The 25,116-nt window shown below is 33.3% G+C and overlaps 3 protein-coding genes across 4 annotated transcripts in view; all 3 read left to right on the forward strand.

Annotated features, from left to right (window-relative positions):
• Positions 1-25,116, forward strand: part of LOC127701179 (uncharacterized) — a 213,226-nt gene that overhangs the window by 166,629 nt on the left and 21,481 nt on the right. The window contains exons 3-4 of the mRNA XM_052205010.1: positions 472-955; positions 12,347-14,048. The gene's annotated coding sequence lies outside the window, so the exon portion shown is untranslated. The remainder of the gene's footprint in view (positions 1-471; positions 956-12,346; positions 14,049-25,116) is intronic.
• LOC127701173 (uncharacterized) overlaps positions 1-25,116 on the forward strand; it is a 152,260-nt gene that overhangs the window by 99,474 nt on the left and 27,670 nt on the right. Inside the window, exon 2 of the mRNA XM_052204998.1 lies at positions 14,049-14,372. The gene's annotated coding sequence lies outside the window, so the exon portion shown is untranslated. The remainder of the gene's footprint in view (positions 1-14,048; positions 14,373-25,116) is intronic.
• Positions 1-25,116, forward strand: part of LOC127701149 (amyloid-beta precursor-like protein) — a 201,841-nt gene that overhangs the window by 33,773 nt on the left and 142,952 nt on the right. For both annotated transcript variants that reach the window (XM_052204959.1, XM_052204960.1), the window contains exons 3-4: positions 4,163-4,277; positions 24,846-25,067. In XM_052204959.1, the coding sequence (XP_052060919.1) occupies positions 4,163-4,277; positions 24,846-25,067 (337 nt within the window). The remainder of the gene's footprint in view (positions 1-4,162; positions 4,278-24,845; positions 25,068-25,116) is intronic.

The following is a 25,116-nucleotide window of genomic DNA, read 5'->3' on the forward strand; positions in this document are numbered from 1 at the left end:
CCTTTTGTCATCGTAACTCCTCTCAAACCACACAACAGAATTTCATGAAACCTTTTCAGATGATAAGGACATACTACGTAGATGTGCATATCGACAGGAAATTAAGATTCAATTGTTTTTCCAGGAGTTACGCTCCTTTGAACTTATTTGCCCAATATACTACTGCAACATTTTGTCATCGCAACTCCTCTCAAACCACACAACAGAATTTCATGAAACCTTTTCAGATAATAAGGACATACTACGTTGATGTGCATATCGACAGGAAATTACGATTCAATTTTTATACGACCGCAAAAATTAAAAATTTTTTGGTCGTATATTGGTATGACGTTGGCGTCGTCGTCGTCGTCGTCGTCGTCGTCGTCCGGCGTCGTCGTCGTCGTCGTCCGGCGTTGTCCAAAGACACATTGGTTTTCGCACTCTAACTTTAGTTTAAGTGAATGGATCTCCATGAAATTTCGCCATAAGGTTCAATACCACGAAAGGAAGGTTGGGATTGATTTTGGGGGTTATGGTACCAACAGTTAAGGAATTGGGGGCCAAAAAGGGGCCAAAAATAAGCATTTTTGTAACTTTCAGACAATAACTTGTGTGTAAGTGTATGGATCTCTCTGACATTGTACCACAAGGTTCCATATCACAAAGGAAAGGCTGTAATTGATTTTGGGGGTAATTGCCTCAAAATTTTAGGAATTAGGGGCCAAAAAAGGGGCAAAAAACAAGCATTTTTCTAGTTTCATGACAATAACTTGTGTGTAAGTGTTTGGATATTTCTGAAATTGTACTACAATGTTCCATATCACAAAGGGAAAGCTGGAATTGAGTTTGGGGGTAATTGCCCGAAACGTTTAGGAATTGGGGGACAAAAAGGGGCCAAAAATAAGCATTTTTCTAGTTTCCAGACAATAACTTGTGTTCAAGTGTATGGATCTCTCTGAAATTGTACTGCAAGGTACCATGTCACAAAGGGAAGGCTGGGATTGAGTTTGGGGGTGATGAATCATAAGGGGGTTCAAAAAATTGGGGGGGGGGATTTTTTTTTTTTTTTTTTTCTTTTAAAATTTTCCATTTTTAGTTGGTTATTTCTGATTTATATTTAAAAGCAAATAATAATGATATGGTAGGAGATACACACCAAACAGGATGTGTAAATTATTATATAATAAGTATTGTGCAATAGCAAGAAATTTTCAATTGCACAGTATTGCACAATAGCAAGAAATCTTCAATTGCACAGTATTGCGCAATAGCAAGAAATCTTCAATTTAACAGTATTGCGCAATAGCAAGAAATATCCAATAGCACAATATTGCGCAATAGCAAGAAATTGTCAATTGTACAGTATTGCGCAATAGCAAGAAATATTCAATTGCACAGTATTGTGCAAAAGAAGATACTTTGTATAAATTGCTTATTTCTTGATCAATTTCAATGGGGTTTTATTCTTGAATTCTTGGGGTTCTTTAATATGCTGAATCTAACCGTGTATTAAGTTTTTGGATTTTGGGCCCCGTTTTTAAATTGGTCCACATTGAGGTCCAAAGGGTCCAAAATTTAACTTTGTTTGATTTCATCAAAAATTGAATTATTGGGGTTCTTTGATATGCCGAATCTAACCGTGTATTTAGATTTTTAATTTTGGGTCCCGTTTTTTAAATTGGTCTACATTAAGGTCCAAAGGGTCCAAAATTAAACTTAGTTTGATTTTAACAAAAATTGAATTCTTAGGGTTCTTTGATATGCTGAATCTAAACATGTGTTTAGATTTTTGATTATGGGCCCAGTTTTCAAGTTGGTCCAAGTTGGGGTCCAAAATTAAACTTTGTTTGATTTCAACGAAAATTGAATATATGGGGTTCTTTGATATGCTGAATCTAAACATGTATTTAGATTTTAGATTTTTGGCCCAGTTTTCAAGTTGGTCCAAATTGGGGTCCAAAATTAAACTTTGTTTGATTTCAACAAAAATTGAATATATGGGGTTCTTTGATATGCTGAATCTTACCATGTATTTAGATTTTTTATTTGTGGGCCCGCTATCAAATTGGTTCATATTGAGGTCAAAAGGGTCCAAAATTAAACTTTGTTTGATTTCATCAAAAATTGAATTATTGGGGTTCTTTGATATGCCAAATCTAACCGTGTTTTTAGATTTTTAATTTTGGGTCCCGTTTTTTAAATTTGTCTACATTAAGGTCCAAAGGGTCCAAAATTAAACTTAGTTTGATTTTAACAAAAATTGAATTCTTCGGGTACTTTGATATGCTGAATCTAAACATGTGTTTAGATTTTTGATTATGGGACCAGTTTTCAAGTTTGTCCAAGTTGGGGTCCAAAATTAAACTTTGTTTGATTTCAACAAAAATTGAATATATGGGGTTCTTTGATATGCTGAATCTAACCATGTATTTTGATTTTGGACATTGGACCATAATAGGTAAATTAAAAAAATTGAAGTTCTTAGACCACATTCTTTCTGTGTCAGAAACCTATGCTGTGTCAAATATTTAATCACAATCCAAATTCAGAGCTGTATCAAGCTTGAATGTTGTGTCCATACTTGCCCCAACTGTTCAGGGTTCGACCTCTGCGGTCGTATCAAGCTGCGCCCAGCGAAGCATTTTATTTCCAGAAGTTACGCCCCTTTGAACTTATTTGCCCAATATACTACTGCAACCTTTTGTCATCACAACTCCTCTCAAACCACACAACAGAATTTCATGAAACTGTGTAGATAATAAGGACATACTATGTAGATGTGCATATGGACAGGAAATTATGATTCAATTTTTTTTTCTGATACAATTTTTTTTTCTTACACTTATTTTATTTCTCCAATGACAATGTGGGGACGTGGGGTATGTGAGCGCGCTCACTAAGGTTCTTTAATCTACAAATAATATTGCATTCAGTGATTGTTGATAGCAAGATAATTAACTTGAGAGTTAGTTGCCAAAGTTTACTGGATCTTGACATTGATAAACAATCAACCCAAAGCATGTGAAGAACGTGAAAAATAAATGAATTGATAGAGCCATGATATAATTTTTTCAACTTCCATGGGTTCCAATTTGTTAATTAAACTTTTCCTTTTACAGTTGTTAAATGATTTGGTGTATTTAATTTGTTAAATTTATATATCTTTTGAATGAGAAAAAATGATATCATCAACAGAATAGTTTTCCTCATTGGATTTTAATAAATAACTAATAATTTCTTTTTTTTTTTGATAAAAATTTTTTCTTTAAATAGGACTAGACATTTAGTTAGTAGTTTTTGACAAGTGGAAAAAAATATAATTGTGTAACTATAAATGAAATTTTAAAATATAAACTGTAATAGTATTCTCAGGTTTAATTTGAACTATATAAAAAAGAATTAAATAAATAGGATACATATGGCCATAAATATTATTGTAAAAGCCAAACAATTTATAGCAACCCAAACGTGCAAGCTCTTCTCTTTAAAGTCTCTCCACTTTTCCCTATCCGTTTCAAAAAGAGAAGGTACAAAGTGGTAAGACAAATAAATCTCACGGACCAAAAGTTAGATTTGGACCAAAGACACGTCAGTCTGTCTTTGGGTCTGAAACAAAGGAAACATTGTATAGATGGAACACATAGAAAAGGGGAATAATACTATATTAATTATTAAGTCTTATGGTCAAAGATCAAGGTCGCAGCTGGTAAAAAAAACTGAAAATGTAGAAATATTACTTGCAGTTTGTTATTTCTGGGTCAGATTTCTTGAGGTGCACTTGTTGGAATTTAATTAACTAATTCAAGTGGTTGATAGGAGGAAAAAGAGGGACCCTATCATTTTAAGGGTCAGTTGGTCAATAGTCAAAAGGTCACAGATGCTAAGGAACATGAGGAAAGCTAGCAGGTAAGTCAACCATTCTTCTGGCTAAAAAAAAACCCAAGGGCCCAGAAGGAATTTTCTGTATATCAAGACTGTATATATATCAAATGCTGAAGGAAGCATTTACAAGGTGACAGCTATATATCATTTATATAAAGATTGAATAGTGATAGTGAATCAGAATTTTAAGATGAGATCTCTTAAAATATCTTAAAATAAAGAATTTTATTATTATTTGGCATGTACCCCTACTCCCATCCCCTACTGTAAATGTTAATTGTATTTTTAATTTTTGCAGGTGTACAAAAATTTTTCTATAACTAACATTGTTGAAGATCATGAAGTTACAATTAATTGGCCAGGCAAATTTGGGAAAACTGAGGCAATAGCAGTTACACCCTACAGATGTATAGGTAAGATATTTATCTCCTCAAATCAAAACAATCTACAAGAATAAAATCATGACAGCACATTTTTGGAAAGAAGAAGAATGTTATATCCCATCTCAAAGAGAGAGGAATATATTGTAATCACCTTCTTTGTCCATCCATTTTGTCCAACAAACATTTGCTATAATGCTATCATGTCGTCGTCCGAAGACACGTTTGGTTTCCTGACAATAACTTTAGTTTAAGTGAATGGATCTCTATGAAATTTTACCAGAAGGTTTAATACCACAAAAGGAAGGTTGGGATAGATTTTGGGGGTTATGGTACCAACAGTTTAGGAATGAGTGGCCGAAAAGGGGCCAAAAACAAGCATTTTTGTAATTTCCGGACAATAACTTGTGTGTAAGTGTAAAGATCTCAGTTGGACGGCAAATGATTTAATGGCTTCTAAGGTCAAGACATTGGTCATGTGACAAAAGGTCAGAGTTTACGTTTTTTTGGTAAACGTGCATTCCTCTTGGTTTTTTTACTCGTATCGTCTTATTTTTATACGACCGCAAAATTTAATTTTGCGGTCGTATATTGGTATGACGTTGGCGTCGTCATCGTCGTCCGAAGACACATTGGTTTTCGCACTCTAACTTTAGTTTAAGTGAATGGATCTCTATGAAATTTTACCATAAGGTTCAATACCACAAAAGGCAGTTTGGGATTGATTTTGGGGGTTATGGTACCAACAGTTAAGAAATTAGGGGCCAAAAATAAGCATTTTTGTAACTTCCAGACATAACTTGTGTGTTAGTGTATGGATCTCTCTGACATTGTACCACAAGGTTCCATATCACAAAGGGAATGCTGGGATTTATTTTGGGGGTAATTGCCTCAAAATTTTAGGATTAGGGGGCAAAAAAGGGGCAAAAAACAAGCATTTTTCTAGTTTCATGACAATAACTTGTGTGTCAGTGTATGGATCTTTCTGAAATTGTACTACAAGGTTCCATATCACAAAGGGAAAGCTGGAATTGAGTTTGGGGGTAATTGCCCAAAACGTTTAGGAATAAGGGGCCAAGAAGGGGCCAAAAATAAGCATTTTTCAAGTTTCCAGACAATAACTTGTGTTCAAGTGTATGTATCCCTCTGAAATTGAACTGCAAGGTACCATATTACAAAGGGAAGGCTGGGATTGATTTGGGGGGTAATTGCCTCAAAATTTTAGGATAAGGGGTCAAAAAAGGGGCAAAAAACAAGCATTTTTCTAGTTTCAGGACAATAACTTGTGTGTAAGTGTATGGATCTTTATGAAATTGTACTACAAGGTTGCATATCACAAAGGAAAAGTTGGGTTTGAGTTTGGAGGTAATTGCCCTAAACGTTTAGTTATTTGGGGCCACAAAGGGCCTAAAAACAAGCATTTTTCTAGTTTCCAGACCATTGTGTTCAAGTGTATGGATCTCTCTGAAATTGTACTGCAAGGTACCATACCACAAAGGGAAGGCTGGGATTGAGTTTTGGGGTGATGAATTATAAGGGGGTTCAAAAAATTTGGAGGAGGGATTTTTTTTTCCGTTTTTTCTTTTTTTTTTCTTTAAAATTTTCAATTTTAAATTGGTTATTTCTGATTTATATATAAAAGCAAATAATAATGATATGGTTTGAATAGGTAAATTAGAATTTTTTTTAGTTCTTAGACCACATTCATTCTGTGTCAGAAACCTATGCTGTGTCAAATATTTAATCACAATCCAAATTCAGTGCTGTATCAAGCTTGAATGTTGTGTCCATACTTGCCCCAACTGTTCAGGGTTCGACCTCTGCAGTCGTATCAAGCTGCGCCCAGCGGAGCATTTTATTACTCCTATATTAATAAAAATCAAAATGTTCAAATCTTGAGTGAATAAGCTTCATTATTCTTTATATTTATTACTAAAAAGTGTTGTTAAAGTATTCTAAATTGACGAGTGAAGTGAAACTTTTTTTCTGAAAATTAAAGTAGGTCCATGGAAAATCCCTAATTATTTCTTAAATAGGGATGGTAACATATGGAGGTGTATAAAATATGCAGTAAAACCATTTTTTAGGTAAGATTATAGTTGTAATTGACCCCAAATTTAACGGACACGCAATTGTGTCAGCTTATTTGTTGATATCAAAGGGAGATAACTGCGTACACACGTCTTAGGAAATTGCAAGTTCACAACAGTAAATTCGAGTAAAAGTAATGATTGTAGTTACCGTAGAAAGGCTTGTATAGTCCGCCGTTTTATTCTCCAAAACTGGACCTTTCAGACGGGGTGCGGACTATAGAGTACAATAAGCAAGAAATAAGAGAAAAATTTCAATTTCGCGGGCGAGGTGGTTTGTTTACGTTCCGCCATCTTTGTTATTTATATTGTAGAGGGCGCTCTTATCATTTTTCAAACTAATAATTTTAACTCATCCATATTAATAAGTTATTTCTATTCAATTTCAAATTAATACTGATAAATATAAAAACTAAACCTTCCATTACAAATTTCTCGTTTCTTTTCAATGCATTGGTTGAAATAAACTGGTATCTGTTTGATTGAAACGATACAAACATAGTGAAATAGTCAACCGTAAACCAGCTTAGAATTTGTAAACTACAAAACGTAATCGGTTATTGTTCGTTCCGTTTTGGTGTTTCATACTGACTAATATGGTTTGTATTAGCTTAAGACCATTCAAACATTAATGTGATAGATATATTAAAGACTGTTTTACAAAAGGATGGAACTGTTTTACTTTCAAAGTCGTATTATAGTGATATCTGTTATGTACGGATTTCGACTCTCACCGGTTAGTTTCTTCTTTTACACGTGCTTTTTAAACTTCCTGTTTAAACATACACAAGTTTCTAAATTGTTTTTTAAGTGAATTAAACTTATTTTAACAATCATGAAGCGTTCTAGAATCATTTACAAGCAGTTTCAGCTTCTGTTTGATGATGGAAAACAGGTTTACCAAGAAAATACCGCAAACGACCGCACAGGATTTGAAATTACCGGAGTTTCATTAGACCTTTTCTAACAGTTACAAAAAGTTTTTTTACCTAAACTTTCGTGGAGAGAAGGGGGTGCAGACTATGTACCAGTGCGAACTATACAAGCCTTTCTACGGTATATTTCGACACTTTCTGAAATAACTATTTCCATACTTCATGTTCCTTCACTATTGTAACATAAAAATAGTCATGGAATGGTTGAATATGGCATTATTTCAATTAATTACAGGTTGTTGAAAACTTCCATAGAAGAAAATTATAGATAATTTACTTGATCTTCATTCCTCTGAAACTTGGAACTTATAAATTTCTAAATTTCTATTCTCAAACACCCTTTTGATAGATGGAATGATACAAGTCTTTGTTTCACTTTCTTTGTATCAATATTCTTAGAAAGCATATGAAAATAAACTCAGTGTTTGTACATGTAGCTTGTTTGAACAGTTTTTAACCGGATTTTCAAAGTTAAAATCGGTTATTGATTAGGGGATGTACGGCGGGCGGGTAGACGGGTGGCTGGCTGCCAAACAGTGTCCGTTCATTTACATGAAAACGCTTTGAAGAAATGTTTTCAAATTAAGATATGTTGTTTCCTGTGACTAAATGAAGGTCAAGGTCAATTTTCACGATTTTAGCTTTTCTCGTTGTTCAGTTATAGCCCTTTCTCAAGAATTCAATTTTTGATGAATTAATCCATTTCTGTACAGAGGGAAATAACTCATTTTTTAATGATTTTTAAAAAACATTGTATTAATGATAAATGACTTTTTGGAATTTTTTTTTCTTTGGTAAATTGTTTGAACAATTTTGTGGTAGGTTTGTTTGTTATTCTGTATAAACTAATTTTCTGAATGCTATATATATAGTTTTTTTTTTTGAAGTGAACTCCCTTAATTAGACAATAATCTATTTGTATTAAAGGATATATTTCATTACATTTAAAGTTGATCACATTGATAGATAAGTTGCAGAAAAATTATTAGTTTATGACAAATGAAAGAAAAAATATTTGGAACTATTAATTATATTTGATTATAATTTGAAAATAGATATACATTGTGTTACATCATATCTAATTTTAAAGAACTATTTTTAGTGATTAAATCATATCTAATGTTAGAGTACTATGTTAAACCATATTTCTGTTCAAAGGGAAACAACTCAAACTTATTCCATGAACCAGTAAATATAATGATAACATCAAAATTTCTTTATATCTATTTTTTTAAGTCATGTGTGTTATGAAGGTAGATTTCACAGTTGTTATGTGGTATTTTATTTTTGTTGTGTGTGTTAATGTTTAATTTTTACATGATCCTGTTTGGGGTTCAGATTTGCAAATATCAATTTCATTATTAATTAGATAATATAATAGTCTATTTTAGATATTCAATCACAATCCAAATTCAGAGCTGTTTTAAGCTTAAATGTTGTGTCCATACTTGCTCAACTGTTCAGGGTTCAACCTCTGCAGGAAAATCTGGTTTGCTGTCACTTGACAGCCTCTTGTTTTTTTTAAATATTAATTTCACTGTAAAATTTACACCAATTAAATTAATTTATATTTAAAAAAAAATTCTAAAATAGAAAGCTTTTACTCTGGTGCACTGAAAACATTGCATCAATAATGAGATTAAACAAAGTTATTTAGACTGAAGAACTTATAGATTCTTTGTCACTTTGTATTGCTTTTCATATGGAAAAAAAGAGTGATATTATACATTCTAACAAAGCATCAATTGTGAAACAATAGTTCTCTCCTCTGAACATTTTAATTTTCAAGATGCGAGGCTTGCCGATCAATACACATATTTAAGATTTCACCAAATGGTATGAAACTTATACACAGTGCTTATTACCACAAAATACAGATCAAGTTTGAATTTTAGGGGTGTCACTTTTAGGTTTGCACTCCATCCGTCTGTCTGTCTGTCCATCTGTCTGTCCATCTGTCAGTCCAGCAAATCAGTTTTCCAGACTTTTTTTTATGCCCTTGCCGTAGCTGTGGGGGCATTAAGTTTTACCCTTGTCCGTACGTCCCAAAATTGGTTTCCGTTCTCTAACTTGAGTTTGCCTCAACCAAATGTCATGAAACTTATACACAATGTTTATTACCACAACACAGATCAAGTTTGAATTTTGGTGGCGTCACTTTAACCGTTCTTGAGTTATGCCCCTTTATAAATGGAAAAATTGCAAAATTTTTAGTTTCCGTTCTCTAACTTAAGTTTGCCTAAAACAAATTTTATGAAACTTATACACAATGCTTATTACCACAAAACACAGATAAATTTGAATTTTGGTGGCGTAACTTAAACCGTTCTAGAGTTATGCCCCTTTATAAATGGAAAAATTGCAAAATTTTTAGTTTCCATTCTCTAACTTAAGTTTGGCTCAACCAAATGTTATGAAACTTATACACAATGCTTATTACCACAAAACACAGATCAAGTTTGAATTTTGGTGGCGTCACATTAACCGTTCTAGAGTTATGCCCCTTTATAAATGGAAAAATTGCAAAATTTTTAGTTTCCGTTCTCTAACTTAAGTTTGCCTCAACCAAATGTTATGAAACTTATACACAATGCTTATTACCACAAAACACAGATCAAGTTTGAATTTTGGTGGCGTCACTTTAACCGTTCTAGAGTTATGCCCCTTTATAAATGGAAAAATTGCAAAATTTTTATTTTTTACTCAATATCAAGTAATTTTTATACGACCGCAAAAAAATTTTGAGGTCGTATATTGGTATGACGTTGGCGTCGTCGTCGTCGTCGTCGTCGTCGTCGTCCGAATACACAATGGTTTTCGCACTCTAACTTTAGTTTAAGTGAATGGATCTCTATGAAATTTTACCATAAGGTTCAATACCACAATAGGAAGGTGGGGATTGATTTTGGGGGTTATGGTACCAACAGTTAAGGAATTAGGGGCCAAAAAGGGGCCGAAAATAAGCATTTTTGTAACTTCCAGACATAACTTGTGTGTTAGCATATGGATCTCTTTGACATTGTACCACAAGATTCCATATCACAAAGGGTCAATGCTGGGATTGATTTTGGGGTTAATTGCCTCAAAATTTTAGGAATAAGGGGCCAAAAGGGGGCAAAAAACAAGCATTTTTCTAGTTTCATGACAATAACTTGTGTGTAAGTGTATGGATCTTTCTGAAATTTTACTACAAGGTTCCATTTCACAAAGGGAAAGCTGGAATTGAGTGTTGTGGTAATTGCCCAAAACGTTTAGTAAAAAGGGGCCTAAAAAGGGGTTTAAAATAAGCATTTTTTAGTTTCTAGACAATAACTTGTGTTCAAGTGTATGGATCTCTCTAAAATTGTATTACAAGGTACCATACCACAAAGGCAAGGCTGTTATTGAGCTTGGTTTGGGGGGGAAAGGGGGGTGGGGGTGATGAATCATAAGGGGGCGGGGGTCAAAAAAGGGGTAATTTTTTTTTTTCCTTTTTTTTTTGTTTAAAATTTACATTTTAAGTTAGTTATTTTTTATCACGAAGAGAAAGTAGGAATTGAGTTTTGGGGTTAATTGCTCAAACATTTATGAATAAGGGGCCAAATATTGGTCAAAAATAAGGATTTTTTTAGTTTGCAACAAAAACTTGTGTTCAAGTGTATGGATCTCTGTGAAATTGTATTGCAATGTACCATACCACAAATTGAAGGTTGTGATTGAGGTGGGGGATGATGAATCAAAAGGGGGTTGAAAAAATGTGTGGGAGGTAGGATTTTTTTTTTTCCTTTTTTTTTCTTTAAAATTTTCCATTTAAAGATGGTTGTTTCAGATTTATATATGAAAGAAAATAATAATGATACGGTTATATATCATGAGGAATTGAAATTTAAAATTATGTATATTGGAAATTTAGGTTACATTGGAAAGTAATAATTGGCTTTTGGGGGGGGGGGGGGGGGGGGTTATGGCTCTAATGTTTAAGGAATAAGGGGAAAAAAGGTTAAAAAACAAGGGTTTCCATTTTAATAGACAAATAATTGAGTAAAGAACATTATTTAAAAGCAGTGTAAGGTTGGTAATTCAAACTCATTTAAATATCTCATCTACACTGCTTTTAAATTATGTAAATTGGAAATTTGCCAATAACTTTATTGTTAATAAATGCATTGGAAATTTGCCAACAATTTTAGTGTAATAAACTTCATTGGAAATTTGCCAATATAACATTTTGCTGATGAAGGTTTTTTGTTTACCTTTAGCCTTGACTATGAAGTCATTTTCTATTTTTATAGCCTTATGATGTAGTTGAATTATTTAATACTTTTATGATGTGTTTAAATAGGGTTTTATCATGTTTATGGTTGCAAATTTATTGTTTTAGTATAATAAACTCCATTTAAAATTTGCCAATAAAAAAATTTTTGTTTATTTTTAGCTATGATTATGATGTCATTTTTATACGACCGCAAAAAAATTTTTGTGGTCGTATATTGGTATGACGTTGGCGTCGTCGTCGTCCGGCGTCGTCGTCGTTCGGCGTCGTCCGGCGTCGTCCGAAGACACATTGGTTTTCGCACTCTAACTTTAGTTTAAGTGAATGGATCTTTATGAAATTTTACCACAAGGTTCAATACCACAAAAGGAAGGTTGGGATTGATTTTGGGGGTTATGGTAATAACAGTAAAGGAATTAGGGGCCAAAAATAAGCATTTTTGTAACTTCCAGACATAACTTGTGTGTTAGTGTATGGATCTCTCTGACATTGTACCACAAGGTTCCATATCACTAAAGGAATGCTGGGATTGATGTTGGGGGTAATTGCCTCCAAATTTTAGGAATTAGGGGCCAAAAAAGGGGCAAAAAACAAGCATTTTTCTAGTTTCATGACAATAACTTGTGTGTAAGTGTATGGATCTTTCTGAAATTGTACTACAAGGTTCCATATCACAAAGGGAAAGCTGGGTTTGAGTTTGGGGGTAATTACCCTAAACGTTTAGGAATTTGGGGCCAAAAAGGGGCCAAAAATTAAGCATTTTTCTAGTTTCCAGACAATAACTTGTGTTCAAGTGTATGGATCTCTCTGAAATTGTACTGCAAGGTACCATACCACAAAGGGAAGGCTGGGATTGAGTTTGGGGGTGATGAATCATAATGGGGATTCAAAAAATTTTGGGGGGGGATTTATTTTTTTTTCCTTTTTTTTCTTTTTTTCCTTTTTTGTTTCTTTTAAAATTTTCCATTTTAAGTTGGTTATTTCTGATTTATATTTAAAATCAAATAATAATGATATGGTAGGAGATACACACCAAACAGGATGTGTAAATTATTATATAATAAGTATTGTGCAATAGCAAGAAATTTTCAATTGCACAGTATTGCACAATAGCAAGAAATCTTCAATTGCACAGTATTGCGCAATAGCAAGAAATCTGCAATTGCACAGTATTGCGCAATAGCAAGAAATATCCAATAGCACAATATTGCGCAATAGCAAGAAATTGTCAATTGTACAGTATTGCGCAATAGCAAGAAATATTTAATAGCACAGGATTGTGCAAAAGAAGATACTTCCTATAAATTGCTTATTTCTTGACCAATTTCAATGGGGTTTTATTCTTGATTTCATGGGGTTCTTTAATATGCTGAATCTAACCGTGTATTTAGTTTTTGGATTTTGGGCCCCGTTTTTAAATTGGTCCACATTGAGGTCCAAAGGGTCCAAAATTAAACTTTGTTTAATTTCATCAAAAATTGAATTATTGGGGTTCTTTGATATGCCGAATCTAACTGTGTATTTAGATTCTTAAATTTTGGTTCCGTTTTCAAATTGGTCTACATTAAGGTCCAAAGGGTCCAAAATTAAACTTAGTTTGATTTTAACAAAAATTGAATTCTTAGGGTTCTTTGATATGCTGAATCTAAACATGTATTTAGATTTTTGATTATGGGCCCAGTTTTCAAGTTGGTCCAAATCGGGGTCCAAAATTAAACTTTGTTTGATTTCAACAAAAATTGAATATATGGGGTTCTTTGATATGCTGAATCTAACCATGTATTTAGATTTTTGATTTTTGGGCCCGTTATCAACTTTGTCCACATTGAGGTCAAAAGGGTCCAAAATTAAACTTTGTTTGATTTCATCAAAAATTGAATTATTGGGGTTCTTTGATATGCCGAATCTAACCGTGTATTTAGATTCTTAATTTTTGGTTCTGTATTCAAATTGGTCTACATTAAGGTCCAAAGGGTCCAAAATTAAACTTAGTTTGATTTTAACAAAAATTGAATTCTTAGGGTTCTTTGATATGCTGAATCTAAACATGTATTTAGATTTTTATACGACCGCAAAAATTTTTGCGGTCGTATATTGGTATGACGTTGGCGTCGTCGTTGTTGTCGTCATCGTCCGAAAACACATTGGTTTTCGCACTCTAACTTTAGTTTAAGTGAATGGATCTCTATGAAATTTTACCATAAGGTTCAATACCACAAAAGGAAGGTTGGGATTGATTTTGGGGGTTATGGTACCAACAGTTAAGGAATAAGGGGCCAAAAAGGGGCCAAAAATAAGCATTTTTGTAACTTCCAGACATAACTTGTGTGTTAGTGTATGGATCTCTCTGACATTGTACCAAAAGGTTCCATATCACAAAGGGAATGCTGGGATTGATTTTGGGGGTAATTGCCTCAAAATATTAGGAATTAGGGGCCAAAAAAGGGGCAAAAAACAAGCATTTTTCTAGTTTCATGACAATAACTTGTGTGTAAGTGTATGGATCTTTCTTAAATTGTACTACAAGGTTCCATATCACAAAGGGAAAGCTGGAATTGAGTTTGGGGGTAATTGCCCAAAATGTTGAGGAATAAGGGGCCAAAAAGGGGCAAAAAATAAGCATTTTTTCTAGTTTCCAGACAATAACTTGTGTTCAAGTGTATGGATCTCTCTGAAATTGTACCACAAGGTTCCATATCACACAGGGAATGCTGGGATTGATTTTGGGGGTAATTGCCTCGAAATTTTAGGAATTAGGGGCCAAAAAAGGGGCAAAAAACAAGCATTTTTCTAGTTTCATGACAATAACTTGTGTGTTAGTGTTTGGATATTTCCGAAATTGTACTACAAGGTTCCATATCACAAAGGGAAAACTGGAATTGAGTTTGGGGGTAATTGATCTAAATGTTCAGGAATTGGGGGCCAAAAAGGGGCCAAAAAGGGGCCAAAAAACACATTTTTCTAGTTTCCAGACAATAACTTGTGTTCAAGTGTATGGATCTCTCTGAAATTGTACTGCAAGGTACCATACCACAAAGGGAAGGCTGGGATTGAGTTTGGGGGTGATGAATCATAAGGGGGTTCAAAAAATTGGGGGGGGGGATTTTTTTTTTTTTCCTTTTTTTTCTTTTGTTCCTTTTTTTTTCTTTTAAAATTTTCCATTTTAAGTTGGTTATTTCTGATTTATATTTAAAAGCAAATAATAATGATATGGTAGGAGATACACACCAAACAGGATGTGTAAATTATTATATAATAAGTATTGTGCAATAGCAAGAAATTTTCAATTGCACAGTATTGCACAATAGCAAGAAATCTTCAATTGCACAGTATTGCGCAATAGCAAGAAATCTTCAATTGCACAGTATTGCGCAATAGCAAGAATCCAATAGCACAATATTGCGCAATAGCAAGAATCCAATAGCACAATATTGCGCAATAGCAAGAAATTGTCAATTGTGCAGTATTGCGCAATAGCAAGAAATATTCAATTGCACAGTATTGTGCAAAAGAAGATACTTCGTATAAATTGCTTATTTCTTGACCAATTTCAATGGGGTTTTATTCTTGAATTCTTGGGGTTCTTTAATATGCTGAATCTAACCGTGTATTAAGTTTTTTGGATTTTGGGCCCCGTTTTTAAATTGGTCCACATTTAGGTCCAAAGGGTCTCAAATTAAACTTTGTTTGATTTCATCAAAAATTGAATTATTAGGGTTCTTTGATATGCCCAATCTAACCTTGTATTTAGATTCTTAATTTTTGGTTCCGTTTTCAAATTGGTCTACATTAAGGTCCAAAGGGTCCAAAATTAAACTAAGTTTGATTTTTACAAAAATTGAATTCTTAGGGTTCTTTGATATGCTGAATCTAAACATGTAGTTAGATTTTTGATTTTGGGCCCAGTTTTCAAGTTGGTCCAAATCGGGGTCCAAAATTAAACTTTGTTTGATTTCAACAAAAATTGAATATATGGGGTTCTTTGATATGCTGAATCTAACCATGTATTTAGATTTTTGATTTTTGGGCCCGTTATCAACTTTGTCCACATTGAGGTCAAAAGGGTCCAAAATTAAACTTTGTTTGATGTCATCAAAAATTGAATTCTTGGGGTTCTTTGATATGCTGAATCTAACCATGTATTTAGATTTTGGATATTGGACCATAATAGGTGAATGTCCAATTTAAAATTTTTAAGTTCTTAGACCACATTAATTCTGTGTCATAAACCTATGCTGTGTCATATATTTAATCACAATCCAAATTCAGAGCTGTATCAAGCTTGAATGTTGTGTCCATACTTCCCCCAACTGTTCAGGGTTCGACCTCTGCGGTCGTATCAAGCTGCGTCCTGCGGAGCATTTTATTGATTATGGGCCCAGTTTTCAAGTTGGTCCAAATTGGGGTCCAAAATTAAACTTTGTTTGATTTCAACAAAAATTGAATATATGGGGTTCTTTGATATGCTGAATCTAACCATGTATTTAGATTTTTGATTTTTGGGCCCCATTATCAACTTTGTCCACATTGAGGTCAAAAGGGTCCAAAATTAAACTTTGTTTGATTTCATCAAAAATTGAATTATTGGGGTTCTTTGATATGCTGAATCTAACCATGTATTTAGATTTTGGATATTGGACCATAATAGGTGAATGTCCAATTTAAAATTTTTAAGTTCTTAGACCACATTCAATCTGTGTTAGAAACCTATGCTGTGTCAAATATTTAATCACAATCCAAATCCAAAGCTGTATCAAGCTTGAATGTTGTGTCCATACTTCCCCCAACTGTTCAGGGTTCGACCTCTGCGGTCGTATCAAGCTGCGCCCTGCGGAGCATTTTATCTATTTTACTTTTATGGTTGCAAAGAAATTTTTATTTTTAGATATTACTGTTAAATGATGCTGATTAAGGTTTTTGCTATGTTTAGCCATGACTTTGATGTCATTTTCTATTTTAATATCTGTTATGATGTATTTAAATGGGCTTTTATGGTTACAAAGGAATTTTATTTTTAGATATTACTATAAAATGTTGCTGATGCTGATTAAGGATTTTGTTTATTTTTAGCCATGACTATGATGTCATTTTCTATTTTAATACCTTTATGATGTAATTTCCATTTTTAGATATTACTGTTAAATGATGCTGATTAAGGGTTTTTTGCTATGTTTAGCCATGACTATGATGTCATTTTCTATTTTAATATCTTTATGATGTATTTAAATGGGCTTTTATGGTTACAAAGGAATTTTATTTTTAGATATTACTTTAAATGTTGCTGATTAAGGATTTTTGTTTATTTTTAGCCATGACTATGATGTCACTTTCTATTTTAATACCTTTATGATGTATTTAAATGGGCTCCCATGTATTTAGATTTTTGATTATTTATACATGTTACCAAATTGGTCCACATTGAACAAAAACGGTCCAAATTTCAACTTTATTACATTACATCAAACATTGAATTCTACATATTCTTTGATATATTGAAATTAACAAACAATTTAGTTTATGGATATTCCACCATAATAGGTAAATTAAATTTTTTCCAGTTCTTACACCACATTCATCCTGTGTCAGAAACCTATGCTGTGTCAAATATTTAATGACAATCCAAAGTCATAGCTGTATCAAGCTTGAATTTTGTGTCCATACTTGCCCCAACTGTTCAGGGTTCGACCTCTGCGGTCGTATCAAGCTGCGCCCCAGCGAAGCATTTTATTATCTATTGGTATGACGTTGGTGTCGTCGTCGTCGTCGTCTGGCGTCGTCCGGCGTCGTCCGAAGACACATTGGTTTTCGCACTCTAACTTTAGTTTAAGTGAATGGATCTCTATGAAATTTTACCACAAGGTTCAATACCACAAAAGGAAGGTTGGGATTGATTTTGGGGGTTATGGTACCAACAGTAAAGGAATTAGGGGCCAAAAATAAGCATTTTTGTAATTTCCAGACATAACTTGTGTGTTAGTGTATGGATCTCTCTGACATTGTACCACAAGGTTCCATATCACAAAAGGAATACTGGGATTGATTTTGGGGGTAATTGCCTCAAAATTTTAGAAATTAGGGGCCAAAAAAGGGGCAAAAAACAAGCATTTTTCTAGTTACATGACAATAACTTGTGTGTAAGTGTATGGATCTTTCTGAAATTGTACTACAAGATTCCATATCACAAAGGGAAAGCTGGAATTGAGTTTGGGGGTAATTGCCGAAACATTTAGGAATTTGGGGCCAAAAAGGGGCCAAAAATAAACATTTTTCTAGTTTCCAGACAATAACTTGTGTTCAAGTGTATTGATCTCTCTGAAATTGTACTGCAAGGTACCATACCACAAAGGGAAGGATTGGATTGATGATGGGGGTAATTGCCTCAATATTTTTGGAATTAGGGGCCAAAAAGGGGCAAAAAACACATTTTTCTAGTTTCCAGACAATAACTTGTGTTGACAAGTGTATGGATCTCTCTGAAATTGTACTGCAAGGTACCATACCACAAAGGGAAGGCTGGGATTGAGTTTGGGGGTGATGAATCATAAGGGGTTCAAAAAATTTGGGGGGGGGGATTTTTTTTTTTTCTTTTTTTTTTTCTTTTAAAATTTTCCATTTTAAGTTGGTTATTTCTGATTTATATTTAAGAGCAAATAATAATGATATGGTAGGAGATACACACCAAACAGTATGTGTAAATTATTATATAATAAGTATTGTGCAATAGCAAGAAATTTTCAATTGCACAGTATTGCACAATAGCAAGAAATCTTCAATTGCACAGTATTGCGCAATAGCAAGAAATCTTCAATTGCACAGTATTGCGCAATAGCAAGAAATATCCAATAGCACAATATTGCGCAATAGCAAGAAATTGTCAATTGTACAGTATTGTGCAATAGCAAGAAATATTCAATTGCACAGTATTGTGCAAAAGAAGATACTACGTATAAATTGCTTATTTCTTGATCAATTTCAATGGGGTTTTATCCTTGAATTCTTGGGGTTCTTTAATATGCTGAATCTAACCGTGTATTAAGTTTTTGGATTTTGGGCCCCGTTTTTAAATTGGTCCACATTGATGTCCAAAGGGTCCAAAATTTAACTTTGTTTGATTTCATCAAAAATTTAATTATTGGGGTTCTTTGATATGCCGAATCTAACCGTGTATTTAGATTCTTAATTTTTGGTTCCGTTTTCAAATTGGTCTACATTAAGGTCCAAAGGGTCCAAAATTAAACTTAGTTTGATTTTAACAAAAATTGAATTCTTAGGGTTCTTTGATATGCTGAATCTAAACATGTATTTAGATTTTTGATTATGGGCCCAGTTTTCAAGTTGGTCCAAATCGGGGTCCAAAATTAAACTTTGTTTGATTTCAACAAAAATTGAATATACGGGGTTCTTTGATATGCTGAATCTAACCATGTATTTAGATTTTTGATTTTTGGGCCCCGTTATCAACTTTGTCCACATTGAGGTCAAAAGGGTCCAAAATTAAACTTTGTTTGATTTCATCAAAAATTGAATTCTTGGGGTTCTTTGATATGCTGAATCTAACCATGTATTTAGATTTTGGATATTGGACCATAAAAGGTGAATGTCCAATTTAAAATTTTTAAGTTCTTAGACCACATTCATTCTGTGTCAGAAACCTATGCTGTGTCAAATATTTAATCACAATCCAAATTCAGAGCTGTATCAAGCTTGAATGTTGTGTCCATACTTGCCCCAACTGTTCAGGGTTCGACCTCTGCGGTCGTATCAAGCTGCGCCCTGCGGAGCATTTTATTGGATTTTGGGCCCCTTTATTAATTGGTCCACATTGAGGTCCAAAGGGTCCAAAATTAAACTTTGTTTGATTTCATCAAAAATTGAATTATTGGGGTTCTTTGATATGCCGAATCTAACCGTGTATTTAGATTCTTAATTTTTGGTTCCGTTTTCAAATTGGTCTACATTAAGGTCCAAAGGGTCCAAAATTAAACTTAGTTTGATTTTAACAAAAATTGAATTCTTAGGGTTCTTTGATATGCTGAATCTAAACATGTATTTAGATTTTTGATTATGGGCCCAGTTTTCAAGTTGGTCCAAATCGGGGTCCAAAATTAAACTTTGTTTGATTTCAACAAAAATTGAATATACGGGGTTCTTTGATATGCTGAATCTAACCATGTATTTAGATTTTTGATTTTTGGGCCCCGTTATCAACTTTGTCCACATTGAGGTCAAAAGGGTCCAAAATTAAACTTTGTTTGATTTCATCAAAAATTGAATTCTTGGGGTTCTTTGATATGCTGAATCTAACCATGTATTTAGATTTTGGATATTGGACCATAATAGGTGAATGTCCAATTTAAAATTTTTAAGTTCTTAGACCACATTCATTCTGTGTCAGAAACCTATGCTGTGTCAAATATTTAATCACAATCCAAATGCAAAGCTGTATCAAGCTTGAATGTTGTGTCCATACTTGCCCCAACTGTTCAGGGTTCGACCTCTGCGGTCGTATCAAGCTGCGCCCTGCGGAGCATTTTATTAAAATTGGAGTTATCTTCCTTTGTCCATGATTATAGTTGAATCAACTACAATCAATGCTTTATACAATGCAATGTTTAATTTTGACTTCCACTGATAAAACACAGATCAAGTTGAATTTGGGTAGTGTCACTTTTACCATTATTGAGTTATGCCCCTTTATAAATCGAAAGATTGCAAAATTTTTAGTTTCCATTCTGTAACTTAAGTTTGCCGCAACCAAACATTATGAAACCTATACACAATATTCATTACCACAAAACTAAGATCAAGTACAAATTTTTTGTTTCCGTTTTCTAACTTTAGTTTGCCTCAACCAAATATTATGAAACTTATACACAATGCTTATTACTACATAATACAGATTAAGTACGAAATTTGGTGGCGACACTTTTACCATTCTTGAGTTATGTCCCTTTATAAACATAAAAATTGCTAAATTTTTTAGTTCGTCTCAACCAAATGTTATAAAACTTATACACAACCGTTCTAGAGTTATGCGTGTTTACAAATAGAAAAATTGCTGAATTTTTAGTTTCTTTTCTCTACTTAAGTTAGCCTCAACCAAATGTTATGAGACTTACACACAATGCTTATTACCACAAAACTCAGATCAAGTTCAATTTTGAGTAGCGTCACTTTTACCGTTCTTCAGTTATGTCCCTTTATAACTATATGATATGCAAGCGGGGGCATCATCTGTGTCCACATGTGGACACTATCCAAATTTATTCATCATGCTTGAAGATATTGATTTGATATTTGGTTTATTGATTTATCATGACAAGTTACAGGTCAAGTTCAATTTTCACGATTTTAGCTTTTCTCTTTGTTCAGTTAAAGCCCTTTCCATAGAATTAAATTTTTTATGAAATACTTATTAATTAGTATATTTCTGTTCAAAGGGAAATAACTCATTTTTTAAAAGACTTTTAAAAGACAAAATGACATTTTGGATTTTTTTCCTTTTCATTGGTAAATTGTTTGAAGAATTTAGTGGTAGGTTTGTTTGTCATTCTTGAAGATATTTATTTGATAATTATTATATAGTTTTATCATGACAAGTTACAGATCAAGTTGAAATTTTGTTCCAGTCTAATAATTTTGTGCAGAGTTATGGTCTTTGGACATAGAAAATTCACTTAAATAATCAGTTTTCAACAGTTTTTTTTCGTCATGCTTGAAGATTTTGACTTGATATTTTTATGTAGTTTACACCATGACAAGTTATAGATCAAGTTAGAATTTCGTTCCATTACAATAAATTTGTAACCAGAATTGGGGACTATGTATTGCCATGCAATACTCACAGAATGCTTGTTGTTCTAGAGTTATGCCCCTTTACAAACGGAAAAATTGCTGAATTTATAGTTTCTGTTCTCTAACTTTAGTTTGCCTCAATCAAATGGTATGAAACTTATACACAATGCTTATTACCACAAATCAAGTTTGAATTTTGGGGATGTCACTTTTATTGTTCTAGAGTTATGCCCCTTTACAAATGGAAAAATTGCTGAATTTTTCCTTTCCGTTTAACTTAAGTTTGCCTCAACCAAATGTTATGAGACTTATACACAATTGTTATTACCACAAAACTCAGATCAAGTACAAATTTGGATAGCTATACTTTTACCGTTCTTCATTTATGTCCCTTTATAACTTCATATGATATGCAAGCGGGGCATCATCTGTGTCCCATGGACACATTCCCCATTTATTTTAAATAATAGAGTGTTATTATGTCATAAAATTTACTGATTCAACTTCAAATTTAATCCAAATTCATATTTAACAATAACTGCTCTAAAATGCATAGGCAATTGAAATACAAAAGAAAAGAAAGCTGACTTAAATACAGTAAATTCAGAAATTTTTGAAGAATTGACAAAAATGAGAGATTCATTATTCCGATTTCGGAAAAAATCTTCATAGTATCAAATCAGAATGGGAGTTGTTCTTATTGCGATAATTTATGAATATACAGTATTTAGCTTGTCAAACTCTGCGCTCTACGTTTCCTAGGCATTTTTTATTTCAAAATTTTTTGGGTTTTTTCCCCCAAAATTTTCCATTTTTACATTGATTATTTCTGATTTATATATAAAAGCAACAAATACTGATATGGCAGGAGATACACACCAAACAGGGTGTGTAAATTATTATATATAACAGATTAACTAAGTATTGTTCAACAGCACGGTATTGTGCAATAGCACAGTATTGTGCAATAGCACAGTATTGTGCAATAGCACAGTATTGCGCAATAGCACAGTATTGCACAAAAGCACAGTATTGCTTCAATTGAAAATAAATTCAAATCTTTTAACCAATTTCAGTGGGATTAATTTAAAGTCTTTAATTTTTGAAGGTTCTAACCTTGTATTACTATTTTGGATATTGGGCCCCATTTTTAAATTGGTTTACATTGAGGTCAAAAGGGTCCAAAGTTAAACTTTGTTTAATTTCATCAAAAACTGAATTATTGCGGCTCTATGATATGCTGAATCTTATTGTGCATTTAGATTTTTTATTTTGGGCCCTGTTTTCAAAGTAGTTCATATCAAGGTTTGAAGGGTCCAAAATTAAACCATGTTTGATTTCAACTAAAATTAAATTTTTGGTGTTTTTTTATATGCTGAATCTAACCATTTTGTTAGATTTTGGATATCAGACCATACTAGGTAAATAAGATGTCCCATTTCAAATTTTTAAGATCTTTGACCACATTTATTTTGTGTCTATATTATGTCAAAAATTTGATCACAATCCAAATTCAGACAGTATCAAGCTTGAATATCGTGTCCAAACTTGCCCCAACTGTTCAGGGTTGGACTTCTGCGGTCGTATCAGGCTGCGTTCAGCGAAACATTTAATTGTCAGTGTTTTCTCAGAAAATACTGAACAGAATGACATATTTGGTCAGCAGCTTGACAGTATATACGTAATCAGTTGTAACATGTGAGCACTTTTGTCAGACACTACTTCCTGCTTAGCAAAACTGAATTTTTAAAAATATTTGTTGTATTAGAATGTTTTCTATCCATAGCTCATCAACTTTCTGTTTACCGAATACTTATATATTCTTACACATAATGGCCATGTATGAAATTTTGGTCATATTTTTGTCTCGCCTTGACGGAGTAAAAAAGCAAGACATAGGTATGCTGTTTCCGGCATCGGCGGAGGTGGGGGCGTCAACAATGTATTAGTTTGTGATTAGGTCTAGTTCATGGTGAACCACTAGTGGTAGGTCAATGATATTTGGTACGCAGTTGTATTAGCATTGGCACATCTCATTACCATGGAGATTATTTGGCCCCTCCCCCTCAGTCAAGGTCTATTGACTTTGAAACTTTGCTTAGTTTACATAAAACTGAGAATGGAAATGGGGAATATGTCAAAGAGACAACAACCCGACCAAAGAGCAGACAACAGCCGAAGGCCACCAATGGGTCTTCAACGCAGCAAGAAAATCCCGCACCCAGAGGTGGTCCGCAGCTGGCCCCTAAATACCGGTAAAATTGTGTACTAGTTCAGTGAAAATGGATGTATTAGTTTGTGATTAGGTGGAGATTATTTGGCCCCGCCCCCTCATTCATGGTCTTTTGACTTTGAAACATTTGCTTAGTTTTCATGTATTAGTTTGTGATTAGGTCAGTTTAAGGGGAACCGTTAGTGGTAGGTCAATGATAATTGGTATGCAGTTGTATAAGCATTAGCACATCTCATTTCCATGAGAATATTTGGTCCTTACCCCTCAGTCATGGTCTATTGACTTTGAAACTTTTGCTTTGTTTACATGTATTAGTTTGTGATTAGGTCAGTTTAAGATGAACCACTAAAGTTATGTCAATGATATTCGGTATGCAAATGTATTGGCATTTGCAAGTTTCATTTCCATGGAGATTATATAACCCCACCCCCTAATTATGGTTCATTGACTTTTGAAACTTTTACATAGTTTACAAGTTAATGTTTGTGTTTAGGTTTGTTTAAAGGAAAGACTTATGAAAAGTCAATGGATAATTTGGTTTGCAGTTGTATTAGCATTGGCACATCTCATTTCCATGGAGATTGTTTAGCACTGTACCTTCAGTCATGGTTCATTGACTTTGAATATTTGCAGAACTTACATGTTAAAGTATTGCTTTATCAAAATAACAAATAGGCGAGACATATCTCTGTTAACAGTTTATTCTCAGGAACTACAAATCAGGGCTTTCTGTTATTTGGAATAAAGCTTTAAATGATTATAAGTTGTACATATCTGTCTGGTGGGTTTCATCTGACCTTGACCACATTTTTCATAATTCATTAATCAATGTTAATTTCATGGTTATGTCTGTTTCTCAGATACTATATGTAATAGATCATCTATATTTGGTGTTTGGAATGATTGCAGTAAATATACATGTTTCTGGCATGGTTCATCCGACTTTGACCTAATTTTTATGATCCATTGGTCAATGTTCAATTTTGTAATTATATCTATTTCTCAGATACTTGAAGCAATAGCCTAACTATATTTGGTGTATGGTATGATTGTAAGGTGTACATTTCTGTCTGGCAGAGTTCATCTGATTTGACCTTATTTACGTGGATCATTGATAATGTAAAGTTTGTGTGATACTGGTAGTAAAACCTTCATATAACAGACTTTCAACATAACTTCAGTCATGATAGTACAGCAGGCGAGACATGTCAGCATGTGTACTCTTGTTTTTTTTTTTATATTCATCAAATTAGTCTAATATTGATTAATAGACACATGTAATTAAACTTTTTATAGTGGGACGTTTCGAGAGTGATGCTTTATTGGTACCTAGACACTGTAAATTTGAACATGAACATGGCTTACCTGTAGTATGCGAAGGCTATCAATATTGGGCAGATGTAGCAGAAAAGAAATGTAAAGCACAAAATATGAAGAGAAATGATTTTGCAATGCTACTTGACTGTGATATTGGCAAGTTCAATGGAGTTGAATATGTTTGCTGCCCAGATGAACAAGGTAAATTTATGTTTGATTAATAGACATGTCATTGTTTTCTTGTAACAGT

The sequence above is a fragment of the Mytilus californianus genome, unplaced genomic scaffold, assembly GCF_021869535.1.
Source record: "Mytilus californianus isolate M0D057914Y unplaced genomic scaffold, xbMytCali1.0.p SCAF_5, whole genome shotgun sequence".
Taxonomy (NCBI): Eukaryota; Metazoa; Mollusca; class Bivalvia; order Mytilida; family Mytilidae; genus Mytilus; species Mytilus californianus.